General features: G+C 46.8%; 1 protein-coding gene across 1 annotated transcript; it reads right to left on the reverse strand.

Annotated features, from left to right (window-relative positions):
- Positions 1 to 6304: 6304 nt before the first annotated feature.
- On the reverse strand, positions 6305 to 10299 carry FBL (fibrillarin). Its single transcript, XM_075278880.1, has 9 exons — positions 10200 to 10299; positions 8805 to 8993; positions 8585 to 8695; positions 8407 to 8501; positions 7970 to 8140; positions 7710 to 7842; positions 7513 to 7625; positions 6853 to 6998; positions 6305 to 6760 (listed from the first exon to the last, which is right to left on the reverse strand). Exons 1-9 carry the CDS (start codon positions 10207 to 10209, stop codon positions 6727 to 6729), a joined length of 1002 nt encoding a protein of 333 aa, XP_075134981.1. The 5' UTR covers positions 10210 to 10299; the 3' UTR covers positions 6305 to 6726.
- Positions 10300 to 13789: the final 3490 nt, after the last annotated feature.

Genomic DNA, 13789 nt, shown 5'->3' on the forward strand with positions numbered 1-13789 from the left:
CACTCTAGTAACCGTTCATTCACAAATACCCAATTTATGATCTAGGGATCACTGATAAACCAATTCAGCCTGAGGGTGAAAGACAATTCGGGCTGCAACTCTTTTGTGACTTAAGGGTAGGTTGACATGTATTTTATAGTGAATGTTTCATGAACATAGAGCAACTTGCCTGTTTCTGTGTGCATGAGGAAAGTCTGCTAGTCACTGATAGGACCGCCCACTGGACTCCTAAACTGATCCTGAACAGAGGTATAAACGACGTTATACACCCACAAAACTAAGTACCAGTCTGCTTTGTTCCCCCTGCTCTGTACCACACTACTTGTGTATTCAGTGTCAGGTTCTCTATTAAGACCCCGACTAATATGCCAATATTTATAACTGTATTGTTGGTCTGTAACTAGGATTAGACTATGGTGGTATCAAACTAGCGCCTATGGTTTTCTGCTTCAGTTGAAAGGAGGGAAAAAAAAGTTTGGTATAAACCTGGCATAAGGTAGGGAGTAGAGTTGAGCGAGTACTGTTCGGATCAGCCAATCCGAACAGCACGCACGCATTGAAATCAATGCACGCAGCAGGCACGCGGGGGGTTAAGCGGCCGGCTGCCGTCAAACCGGAAGCACCAGGTGCTTCCATTCATTTCAATGCGTGCGTGCTGTTCAGATCGGCTGATCCGAACATTACTCGCTCAACTCTAGTAGGGAGAATTACAGTGTTATCTGTCCACAAAGAACCTATGTAAATGGCTAGGACATTATGGCCAAGTACACTGTATTATACTCCAGAGCTGCACTCACTATTCTGCTGGTGCAGTCACTGTGTACAGTCATGGCCAAAAGTTTTGAGAATGATACAAATATTAATTTTTACAAAGTCCACTGCTTCAGTTTTCCTAATGGCAATTTGCATATACTCCAGAATGTTATAAAGAGTGATCAGCTTAACAGCAATTACTTGCAAAGTCAATATTTGCCTAGAAAATGAACTTTATCCCCCAAAACACATTTCATCATCATTGCAGCCCTGCCTTAAAAGGACCAGCTAACATCGTTTCAGTGATTGCTCCAGTAACACAGGTGTGGGTGTTGATGAGGACAAGGCTGGAGATCAATCTGTCATGATTAAGTAAGAATGACACCACTGGACACTTTAAGAGGAGGCTGGTGCCTGGCATCATTGTTTCTCTTCTGTTAACCATGGTTATCTCTAAAGAAACACGTGCAGTCATCATTGCACTGCACAAAAATGGCCTAACAGGGAAGAGTATCGCAGCCAGAAAGATTGCACCTCAGTCAACAATCTATCGCATCATCAAGGACTTCAAGGAGAGAGGTTCCATTGTTGGCAAAAAGGCTCCAGGGCGCCCAAGAAAGACCAGCAAGTGCCAGGACCGTCTCTTAAAAGTGTTTCAGTTGCGGGATCGGGCTACCAGCAGTGCAGAGCTTGCTCAGGAATGGCAGCAGGCAGGTGTGAGTGCATCTGCACGCACTGTGAGGCGGAGACTCTTGGAGCAAGGCCTGGTCTCAAGGAGGGCAGCAAAGAAGCCACTTCTCTCCAGAAAAAACATCAGGGACAGACTGATATTCTGCAAAAGGTACCGGGAGTGGACTGCTGAGGACTGGGGTAAAGTCATTTTCTCTGATGAATCCCCTTTTCGATTGTTTGGGACATCTGGAAAACAGCTTATTCGGAGAAGACGAGGTGAGCGCTACCACCAGTCTTGTCTCATGCCAACTGTAAAGCATCCTGAAACCATTCATGTGCGGGGTTGCTTCTCAGCCAAGGGAATCGGCTCTCTCACAGTCTTGCCTAAAAACACAGCCATGAATAAAGAATGGGACCAGAATGTTCTCCAAGATCAACTTCTCCCAACCGTCCAAGAGCAGTTTGGTGATCAACAATGCCTTTTCCAGCATGATGGAGCACCTTGCCATAAAGCAAAGGTGATAAAGAAATGGCTCAGGGAACAAAACATAGAGATTTTGGGTCCATGGCCTGGAAAATCCCCAGATATTAATCCCATTGAGAACTTGTGGTCAATCATCAAGAGACGGATGGACAAACAAAAACCAACAAATTCTGACAAAATGCAAGCATTGATTGTGCAAGAATGGACGGCTATCAGTCAGGATTTGGTCCAGAAGCTGATTGAGAGCTGCCAGGGAGAATTGCAGAGGTCCTGAAGAAGAAGGGTCAACTCTGCAAATATTGCAACGCTGCATTAACTCATTCTAACTGTCAATATAAGCTTTTGTTACTCATAATATGATTGCAATTATATTCCTGTATGTGATAAAAACATCTGACGCTAGGTTCACACCTGCGTTCTGGTCTCCGTTATGAGCTTTCCGTCTTCTGCATGCCAGAAGTCGGAAAGCTGTCACACCTGGTCTGGCCGTGAGCGGCGGTGAGCGTTTTAGGCTCTCCGCCGTGAAACCAGATTTTTTTTATCCGGACACAGAGTACTGCATGTCCGACTCTGTGTCTGGATTATAAAACCCGGTTTCGCAGCGGAGAGCCTAAAACGCTCACCGCCGCACATCTCTCTCACCCATTCAAATGAATGGGTGAGAGAGACTCCTGCCGGTTTCCGTCTCCTGCCTCTGTTTTAGGCAGGAAACGGAAACCTGAACTACGGAGAGGGCAACGCTGATGTGAACGAGCCCTTACAAACACACAGAGAAACCAGAAGGCAGCAGATCATGTGACAATAGAAGATTTGTGTCATTCTCAAAACTTTTGGCCATGAATGTACATACATTACATTACTTATCCTGTATTATACTCCAGAGCTGCGCTCACTATTCTGCTGGTACAGTCACTGTGTACATACATTACATTACTTATCCTGTATTATACTCCAGAGCTGCGCTCACTATTCTGCTGGTACAGTCACTGTGTACATACATTACATTACTTATCCTGTATTATACTCCAGAGCTGCGCTCACTATTCTGCTGGTACAGTCACTGTGTACATACATTACATTACTTATCCTGTATTATACTCCAGAGCTGCGCTCACTATTCTGCTGGTACAGTCACTGTGTACATACATTACATTACTTATCCTGTATTATACTCCAGAGCTGCGCTCACTATTCTGCTGGTACAGTCACTGTGTACATACATTACATTACTTATCCTGTATTATACTCCAGAGCTGCACTCACTATTCTGCTGGTACAGTCACTGTGTACATTACATTACTTATCCTGTATTATACTCCAGAGCTGCGCTCTACACTTTGGAGACACTGAACCAGAATCCCTCAGGGGTGAGCTCTTACTGTGGATAGAACATTGTTCCTATGAAGGACTCTATTAGTGACCAATATATGGACTTTCCATCGCTCCCTCCTCTAGGTTTCAGCACCTCTGTGAATGAGAATGTAAGAGTCTGATGCGTCCATATAGCACAGTACCAGGTCGGGCCTAATGAAGACCCCCAGGGCTGCCATATCTATAGCCCTATTAGTTGATGCCAAAGGCCTGGTCTACATAGCCTAAATATGACTGGCACTGTAATATGTTGTACTACATAAATGGTGCAATTTATTATACAAGCATTCAGAAGATTGTAAATTAAAATCTTTAAGGGCTCGTTCACATCTGCGTCCCGGGTCTCCGTTTTGCAGGTTTCTATTTTCTGGACAGGAGACTGAAACCTGTAGGCATTTTTCAAGCCCATTCATTTGAATGGGTTTGGAAAATGTCTGGCCATGAGCGTTTTATGCTCACTGTGTCGAAACCATTTTTTTTTTTTTTAACCGAACACCAAATTGGACATGCAGGACTTTGTGATAGAGATAGGGTGCTGGTGTCATCTCAGCGTAAAAAAACAACAAAAAACCCAAAAACAAAACATATATTAAACTCCTAATCGTACATGAATCCTTCCCATCCTGACACACACTGAGCCTAACAATACAATGACACAGCGGTAATGTTATTTTATGTGCACGCTGTAAAAAGAAAAGAAACAGCCAAAAATTAGGGGTTTTATTTTATTTCGGGTACTGAAAAATGCTATTAACACTTTCCTGACATCTTTAAAGATGGAGGGCGCTCTCCTGCACCTGGCCACCATAGCAGCCTGGTCTCTTCTGTATTCACTCCAATCATGGGCATTGCAGGACCAGCCCAAAAGTTGGTGCTGTACTTTGTATTGTTACAGGCCGGGCCCCTATGGGGTGAGATCGGAGGGAGCCGCCCTGTTCTGACAGCTCGGAGCCTTAGCAAAGCGCATTATAGCTATTGAGGCTGGTGAGAGATCAGCCTCAATAGTTCTGTAGGGACAGGAGGAGGAGGACAAGCGCATCACACTGTCCCTGTAATTGCCAGCTCAGCCCCTGCCAACCTTGCTCTACTTAAAGTAGCAGCCCCACCTCATGGCACCGTTTTCTTAAGGGATTTTCTTTGTTTTTTTTTTTTTGTAGCGGTCACTGTGCAGTAATATAATAATTCCCTTTTAGTCTGCTGCTCAGAATGTCAGGATTCAAACATTGTATTGTGATAATGTAACAAGTTCTTAGCCCCGCCCCTAGTGAGGCTGAACACCCAAACAGTATACCGCTGTACTAGACTATGGCAGTGACAGCCCGGTCTACTGTGGCCGAGGGGTGATTAACAAGGTCAATGCAAACCGAATGTGCTAACAATGTCTCCCCCTATTGGCCTTGGTGGGTTATGCTCAGCACTATTACATGGGGCCGTTATTGAGGAACAGGAGCTTCTAATAGGACCATGAAAAGGATGACTATTCTATCCATAGAAGACAAGATGGCGGCCATCTGCTGCTCCTTCCCCTCTGATCCCAAGACTGGAAGAATCGCTGCAGAAATCATCCCATAGAAAAATCCTCCAGTGAGACTTTTTTTTTTCCTCCCGGTTTCAGTATAAAAATGGCGAACCTAATTAATTTTACCATGAAAACTTGGAATAATTTTAGAGGGCCGGACTAATATAATTATAAGGGATTAAAAAAAATTTTTTTTGCAGTATACGGTATAGATAATACAGTCTACTAGCCTTCCTATACAATAATACAAAACAGCGCTCCACCTGGTGGTAAGAAAGGGGAAGAGCAGCTTATCCCCCCAACACCAGAGTGCCATATATTTCTACACCAAATCCCCCATATGTCGCACTTTCACACTGCAGGTGACACGTTACATGTGACAAGTCCAGCTGCGGATTCAGAAGAAGAGAGAAAACTTTCCTTATTGATTCAGATAACGCAAGACATTGCAGCAGATTTATAAGACTGGATGATTTTATAGCACCAGGGCTGACGGGCGCACAGAGGCTCCGGCCTTCCATAGACTTCTATTGTAACTATAGTGAGTTACACAGAATATCAGTGCGATATGGGCAGAGTCAGGCTGGTGGTGCGTAGTCAATATAAGGGCAAGCCGGCCTTGTGCCACGGCATGAAGAGACTGATGGCAGGACTGGGTCCATGGGTGACAATCTGGGCCCACTGACTAATCCCAGGCCTGTCTACAGTCTATAAGACCAGCCGCAACACAATGGACTATACAACATACTGCAACACTGCAGTATACTGTACTAGTGATCCCAGGGGTCAATTCACATGGATATTTTTGCTAGCTGCTACTCAAATAAAGGGGAGGTGCATTTTGAAGCAGATTGCACCTACAAACAACTCAGTGTGCACAGACCCAAAGTGGGACTAACATTTTTATTCTAATTCCACACCGACCTTGGTACGTTGCACAAGACATTAAGCAGTACCAGCCTGAAGTATAATTTGGTCTGTGAATGGCAGGAAAGGGTTAAAGTTACCAAGCTTACTTTACATAGAAGTTTATGGAAGCTGCTGGAAAAAGACTGCACAAAATAAGGCAATCCTCTCCATAGACTTCTGTGTGCAGGGCGAACACCTACTACTGCTACCTACTGGACAGATAAATTCTCATGGCAGGCAGAACACAATTATGTACAACGCTTGATCCATAGGCAGGAAGGAATTATAGGGGGTTGTCTAGGAATTCTACATTTCGATTTGGAGGCCGGGGAAGGCGCTCAGGTGTCCCCCTCAACACTGTCTGATCTAGGGGATTGTTCCTGCGGTCACAGAAAGGGACCCGATTCCTCTACTTAGGCCTTAGTCACCGCCAGATCGAGCCCCTGGACCGTACAGTTGTGGGGTTTGTTTTTTGGCCTTCCCCACCCTCCTGGACAATCCCTTTAACAGAGACCATCTTGATGGCAACGCCTTAGTGAAGTGGCCTTGTCGATTGTCACCACCCCCCAGATAAATCAGACACGGGCACAGAGCTGGAGATAAAAGGTTTATATCGCTCGTCCACATCCGTATCCAGTACAAAATACACAAGAACCGGGGAAACAAAGAGGAGAAACCACCGAGACACGAACCTGAGACAGCGCAGGGAGAACGGCTCCGGCCAATGCAGATTTAATAAGGAATTGACAAAAACCCACAGCCTAGAAATGTATGATCTAAACAGTGGCGCCCCCTAGTGATCTTTACATAGCCAGACACCAGGGGGTAACTACACGGAGGCAGTGCTGCAATCTTACCAATATTCTATTACATTGTGTAAACCCCCCCTCCCCCAGCAGATCTGTCTCTCTGCAGCAGTCTTCAGCATCTCCTGCAGATTTCCTCATCAGCAGGAGGGGGCGCTATGGAGCAGTGACATATTATATATAAAAAATAAAGTCTTAAAAAAAAGGAAAATTTAGGTAGAAAACTTCTTCTGTTTTGGAGGAGGTCTAGAAAAGAAAATAATGAGATTAGTGTATGAGGTCAGAGGTCAGGTACCATTGTATCCCCCCACAACCCCCCAAACCAGTTATACACCCACCTGTACACTCCGACAACTACCGCATGGTCCCTCTCATACGGCTCAAGTGTCAGCTGTTCTTGAGGTTTCATGTTTTCTTGTTGCATTTTCTTTACTTCTGAAGCAAACACTGCCTCCGGAGCTGCGGTGGAGTCAATGCAATTAGCCTGTAAGGAAGGAAATATAATATTAGTCACCTCTAGAGCTATATACAGCACATAGGGGCAGTATTATAGTAGTTATATTCTTGTACATAGAGGGCAGTATTATAGTAGTTATATTCTTGTACATAGGAGTAGTATTATAGTAGTTATATTCTTGTACATAGGAGGTAGTATTATAGTAGTTATATTCTTGTACATAAGAGACAGTATTATAGTAGTTATATTCTTGTACATAAGAGACAGTATTATAGTAGTTATATTCTTGTACATAGGAGCAGTATTATAGTAGTTATATTCTTGTACATAGGAGTAGTATTATAGTAGTTATATCCTTGTACATAGGAGTAGTATTATAGTAGTTATATTCTTGTACATAGGAGTAGTATTATAGTAGTTACATTCTTGTACATAGGAGCAGTATTATAGTAGTTATATTCTTGTACATAGGAGCAGTATTATAGTAGTTATATTCTTGTACATAGGGGGGCAGTATTATAGAAGTTTTTATCATACTAACCTTTATGGAGATGACAAAGTGTCCTCCGTTCTTCAGGAAGTTGTGGGCATTGAGCGCTACAATTCTTGTCTGATCAGGTTGAGCTACATCAGCGAATATAACATCAACCATTCCTGGAAATACAAGAGAGTCAGTGGACATGTAAGTTATACACCGCCCCCTCTCCCTTGCAGTCTCTGTATCACCGCCCTCCTTACCTATCAGCATACGGTACTTGTGCGGGTGTCTGGCGTCCTCAATCACAGGGATGATGTTCGTACGTTTCTTGGCTACATTTATCAGATCACGCCCAGACCTGTGTGAGAATTCGACGGCGTAGACCAGGCCTTCCTGCACAAAAGAACGCGAGAGGTTTCATACAATGGGGCTACAACTTTAAGAAGGGAGTCAGATGCCCCCTCCGATCTCCACGCTACCATCGCCTCCCATCACTCCAGCATGATGTGCATTTACTTACTGGGCCAACCAAGTCAGACACGTGAGACACTGTCGTCCCGGAGGCGGCCCCAAGATACAAGACTTTAGATCCGGGTTTCATGTGAATCTGATCAACACCACCCAAAATGGCTGCTGCGAGCTTCGATCTGAAGGGGTTCCAGGCTCTGTATTCGGTTTTGATTTCTCCATCCTGAAATAAAACACCAGATGTCTTAGTTTTATCCTTACTGGTGGAGGAGCCAAACCCTGGAGCCCAAATAGGAAGTGGCCCCGTGCTATAGACAGGTGATAACCCCTTGTAATAAGCCTGTCTACCTGCAGCCACCACTAGGGGGCAATCATTAATGCTTTATCAATTTCAATGGTCTATATACAGTGAGCACCTCCTAGTGGCATCAGCAGACCAAATGTGACAAGCCCCCTCCTCCAGGGCAGGTAACCCCCCACCCCACAAACCTCCACAGACATCCTCTTCTCCCCATAGACAGACTCTCCAGGCACCAGGTTCTTGGTCACCAGTGCGTCCTCCTTTCCTCGGCAGATGAAGACTCCTGTAATAGGTAACAAGGATATTCAGTATGACCCCTCCCCAGATTGGAGACCTCCCCAGGTAGCGGGCTCGCCCCCTCCTCACCTTCATGTCTGTGAGGCTCCACAATAACCTTCTTTCCAGCTCCAAATCCACCTCTTCCCCCACGGCCTCCTCTTCCTCGGGGGCCACCCCTGCCAGGAGACCTAAATCCACCTACAAAAGCAAAGAGAAAAAAAGTGAATATCACAACTTTGGCGCAATGTGAGGGATCGGCACAACCTGCGGCCGGAGGATCCTCGGATCCATTGTACGGGCCGCTCACCTCTTCCTCCGCGGTCACCAAATCCTCCTCTTCCTCCACGGTCTCCGAATCCACCTCTTCCTCTGCCGCCTCTGAAACCACCACGGTCACCGAAGCCTCCTCTGCCACCGCGGTCACCAAAGCCGCCTCGGCCTCCGCGGTCACCAAAGCCGCCTCGGCCACCGAATCCGCCTCCTCTGGGACTGAAACCTGCAAGACAGACAATCACTATGAAAGGGGCACAGGATTTGTAAGCGATTACCTATCATGTCCTTATTGGGAGGGGCAGTAACGGTCAGCGCACGGACATCAATATGGCGGCCAGTCCATAGGACAACATACAAGGACTGATCCCCAATACCCAGCCTCCAATTGTAGACTATGGTGGTGGTAGCGCAGTCTCGCCACCCTCTGCAGTAACTGAGATAAACACTAGGGGGCAGCACTGTGTACCATCACATGATGGATTGTGACCGGGATTAGAAAAACGGCGCCACCTCTGCCCACAGGTTGTAAGTGGTATTACAGCTCAGGTCATTCATTTGCTGAAATACTATACAAGCCAGTCTGTGGACAGAGGTAGCTCTATAAGATAACTGACCATGTCCCCCAACCCAGTTATAGCAAGCACATGTTTATACCCAGCCCCCCACCACAATACAATGATGGCTACTAATCTGAACACAGCCTCAAATATGATTCTACCCCACATGGAGAATGGATGATGAGAGTTATTAGTGGCATATACCCAATAGCCAGCGACCCCCTCACTAACCGCAGGGACTCCACAGCCTGTCAATAGTAATCTATGGGGGTATTTACATCATCCCTGGTGGTGACTGATCGAACCCAGTACTGCCCCCAGCGTTCATATCACAAGATGTGCTCAGGATTAGAGAAAACATTTCCACTTTACTCCAATAACAGCGCCGCCCCTGTGCACAGGCTGTATGTGGTATTGCAGCTGAGGCCATGCAGTTTAGTCAGCTGAGCTGCAATGCAAGATACGGCCTGTAAACAGGGGAGGCGCTAGAGGGTAATCACATATTATATCATGAATGAATGAAATATATATATATATATATATATATACACACACACACACATTCAATGACGGGCGTTACGTCCCCACATGGCTGGCGGATGATGGGAGTTATCACACGGTCTATACACTGGACGATGAGAGCCACAGCCACGTGCAGGGCACAGACAACCCCCATCATCCGCCGCCCCTCTCCAGCCTACAAACCATCGCCATCCGCCGCCCCTCGGACCCTACACATGGCAGCTCCATGCCCCGCGCTGTACATGGAGCCCCCGGTCTCAGCCTCCTCCACGCCCGGTGTATGAGCTCCCCCTCCGGTACATGTAGCTGTGCCCCCCGGCTCCCCCACCACGCCGGCCCCGGCCGCTCACCTGGCCTCATGTCTGCTGCTGCCGCCGCTCCTCGATGTGTGCACAACACGTGTCCGCCGAACTGTGAGTACGAACTCCCGACAGCCCCCGCGATAATAGGAAAAGGCGGGGACACGCATGCGCAAGTGAACAAGGCGCTCACCGGAAGTCCGCCTCCGCCATGACTGTTATGGGCAAGGTCACCCCTAGCGGCCTGTAGCGGTATTACACGTAGATGCTGCAGTCCATACACTGGGGGTTACAGGTTTCCACCATTTATTGCAGCAGTTCTGTGGAAAAAAAATGGACTGAAATTACGAAGAAACCTGCAGCGCCCCCTGAAAACGCAGGATTGTGGCCATGCCTTTATTCACACTAGATCTCTAGTATCCCCATCATAGTGATTACAGTTATGGAATGTGGACGCAGCAATACCGCCTCTGTCCTCCATACTATAGGGGGCAGTCATGTGCTATAACCATGTACAGGTTACCGTGACGATCACAGATTAACATATAGCGGTAAAATACTGCGGTCCGCCATAACGCGTTTCTGCACCTATGAGAGGTTCCATCATGTCTGTTCTAGTAAATTCTTCCCTGTAATATAATAATTCTCCAGTAGGGGGCGTCCCAACAAAATCCCACTGTCCAATGAGAGCTGCTGTATCAGACATGTCGCACTCACACAAGGGGAACGGTAACACTTAGTGGTCAAGTCATAGATTTCTAGGCGGAATAACGGAGGAACAGCAGAGAACTGTAAGAAATATTTCATAGGGAATGTAATTACTAAGGCAGACACGTCAGGAGGGGATTCTGGGACTGCCGGCTTGTCCATACAAGGGGCCCCGTCCTTGAGATACACACAGGGGCCCACATCTATAAGCAGAGGACTAACTGAACGGACCAGGATCCCAATGCTAAATCTGAAAGCGGATCCTAAATATTATGTTCTCTTTAAAATCCTGGTATATTTTATTTGGTAGTGAGACCTTTGGGACCCCTTTGGTTTCAGGGGCCCAGTAATGAATGCTACCTCTGCTACCTTAGGTTTGAGGGGCCTGATAGTGACTGCTTCCTTAGGCTTCAGAGGCCCGATAATGTCTGCTACCTCAGGTTTCAGGGGCCCGGTAATGACTGCTACCTTAGGTTTGAGGGGCCCAGTAGTGACTGCTTCCTTAGGTTTCAGGGGCCCGGTAATGTCTGCTACCTTAGATTTCAGGGGCCCGATAGTGACTGCTTCCTTAGATTTGAGGGGCCTGGTAATGACTGCTTCCTTAGATTTCAGGGGCCCGGTAATGTCTGCTTCCTTAGGTTTCAGGGGTGTGGTAATGACTGCTTCCTTAGGTTTCAGGGGCCCGGTAATGACTGCTTCCTTAGGTTTCAGGGGTGTGGTAATGACTGCTTCCTTAGGTTTCAGGGGTGTGGTAATGACTGCTTCCTTAGGTTTCAGGGGCCCGGTAATGACTGCTACCTCATGTTTCAGGGGCCCAGTAATGACTGCTTCCTTAGATTTCAGGGCCCGGTAATGTCTGCTACCTCTGCATCCTTTATGACACATTTATGGCAATTATGACATATTTTATGATTAGAGCCTTAAAGGTCCTCTATCATTGGGTAAAGTCATTTTTAGCTAATCACATCCTTGCACAGGCTTTAGAAATGCTATTCCACACCTCCCTTTTGTATGTAAATTACCTGAGTATATTTGAATAAGTCCGTTTTTATACATATGCTAATGAGCTTCTCTCTGTATATACAGCAACCCTCCTCCCTGCTCTCACACACAGCGGCCTGCACCGTATACACAGCAGGGGGAGGGGAGCTAGATGACAATCAGCATATAAATAAAACGGACGTATTCATCAAACACTACTGAGGCCATTTCCATACTAGAGGTAGGAGTGGCGCCTTTCTAAAGCCTGTGCAAGGATGCGATTAGTTACACATGACTTCTGCATATAATAGAGCCCCTTTAAATGCTAAAAAGAGAATGTCCCTTTAAGAGCTCTCCTCTGATACAGTCTCTGTATTATGGCCACCAATCCTGTCCCGACCTCTGGTCTAATGATCCAATCTAGCCGGAATATTGGGCTCTCTGGGGCTGGAAGTCACTGGACCTGAGACGTAATACTGATCCTATAATACAGACACAACATGTGAACACGGCTTTATAAAGTGCAAAGATAAACAGAGCAGAAAATCCAGTTCTATGACACATTTTTAGATTGGTTTCCTACAATAGACACGATGACCCCAGGCTCCCCCAATGTCTATGTCAGTCCACAGCCCCAAAAAAAACAGACCAGTCAACCATCCTGCAGCTGTGCCTGTGCCCTACTACTAGTCTGAAGATCCGGTGACATTCTGGATCCCCCATGGCTACTTCTAGGACGTCGCTTCTTGACCCGTGAGGGACAGATCCCCACCAAGAGGGCAGGTGAGATACACTGGGCTCAGGTGGCGGCAGACACCTATATGTGGGTATGTTCATGATGGGGTGCTGTGTCTGGCTGTGCTCAGGTACAGGGAGCGCGGTGGAATTTGGTTCTCCATCCAATTTCGTGACAACCAATCCTGGTCACCTTGGTACAGAGGGATCCCAGAGGGGTGACATTATATGCCCTTTACCCAGTCCAGGTGGGCACATGCAGGGGGCAGAGCTGTGTGAAGCTGCAGGTCATAGACAGGAGGTGAGGGGGGCAGCCTGCAGGCGGATGTGAGATGGCGGCAGCTTTCTTGCACCACATCTATCATTTTGCAATTTGCCTTTCTGCACCTGTTGGTGGCTCAGAGACGCCTCAGCCGCCATATCTACAACTCCCTCCAGGTTCAGAGTCACACAACTCAGCTATGACATGCGCATGATTTATTAATGGGCCGCAGCCTCTTCAGCAATCCCCAATTCGTTACGCCAGTCCTAATAACTTAACCCACATTATGTGCTTAGAAAACGTGCCGAAACTCTGATGCCATTTTGTGCCAGTAACTGAACCAACTAATAACTGGTGTAAAGTTATATCAGACAGTGTAGAAGCGCCTCAGATTAGCAGAGACCTGGGAGAAGCGGCGGGAGATTAAGGTCCGGTCACATCTGCGTTCAGGCCATTGTGTTCCCTTCTCTGCAGGAGAATCCAAACAGACAAGTCCTGGAAGCAGCACCCGTGTCTCTGCAGAAACCACACAGACTCCATTACAGTCTATAGCAGGGGTAGGGAACGTACGGCTCTCCAGCTGTTGCAAAACTACAACTCCCAACATGCATACTGGCTCTGCTGTTCTGGGAACTCCCATGGAAGTGAATGGAGCATGCTGGGAGTTGTAGTTTCACAGCAGCTGGAGAGCCAAAGGTTCCCTACCCCTGGTCTATAGGGTCCAGGGGTTTCCTTAGGTAACTGCTTTTTTATTCGGATTAGGTTTCCATTCAGAGGATCCCTAAATAGACTCACTGAACGGAAACCCCATGTACAGGTGTGAACCGGACCCAAGACTGTCTGGTCTCTGTTTACACTCGATTAGTAAATCTGCCCCAAGGTGTGACCAGACGTATGAGGATACACAGCCGCCTAACCAGAGATTAGATCTTGTATATAAAACCAAATCTTACAG

This window comes from Leptodactylus fuscus, chromosome 6 (genome assembly GCF_031893055.1).
Source record: "Leptodactylus fuscus isolate aLepFus1 chromosome 6, aLepFus1.hap2, whole genome shotgun sequence".
NCBI lineage: Eukaryota > Metazoa > Chordata > Amphibia > Anura > Leptodactylidae > Leptodactylus > Leptodactylus fuscus.

Excerpts from the sequence above, each read along its gene's own strand:
- FBL (XM_075278880.1), bottom strand. Across the intron at positions 8,502-8,584 it reads GGAGCCTCACAGACATGAAG|GAGTCTTCATCTGCCGAGGA; the intron begins GTGAGGAGGGGG and ends TACCTATTACAG. Across the intron at positions 6,999-7,512 it reads ACTTTGTCATCTCCATAAAG|GCTAATTGCATTGACTCCAC; the intron begins GTTAGTATGATA and ends CCTTCCTTACAG.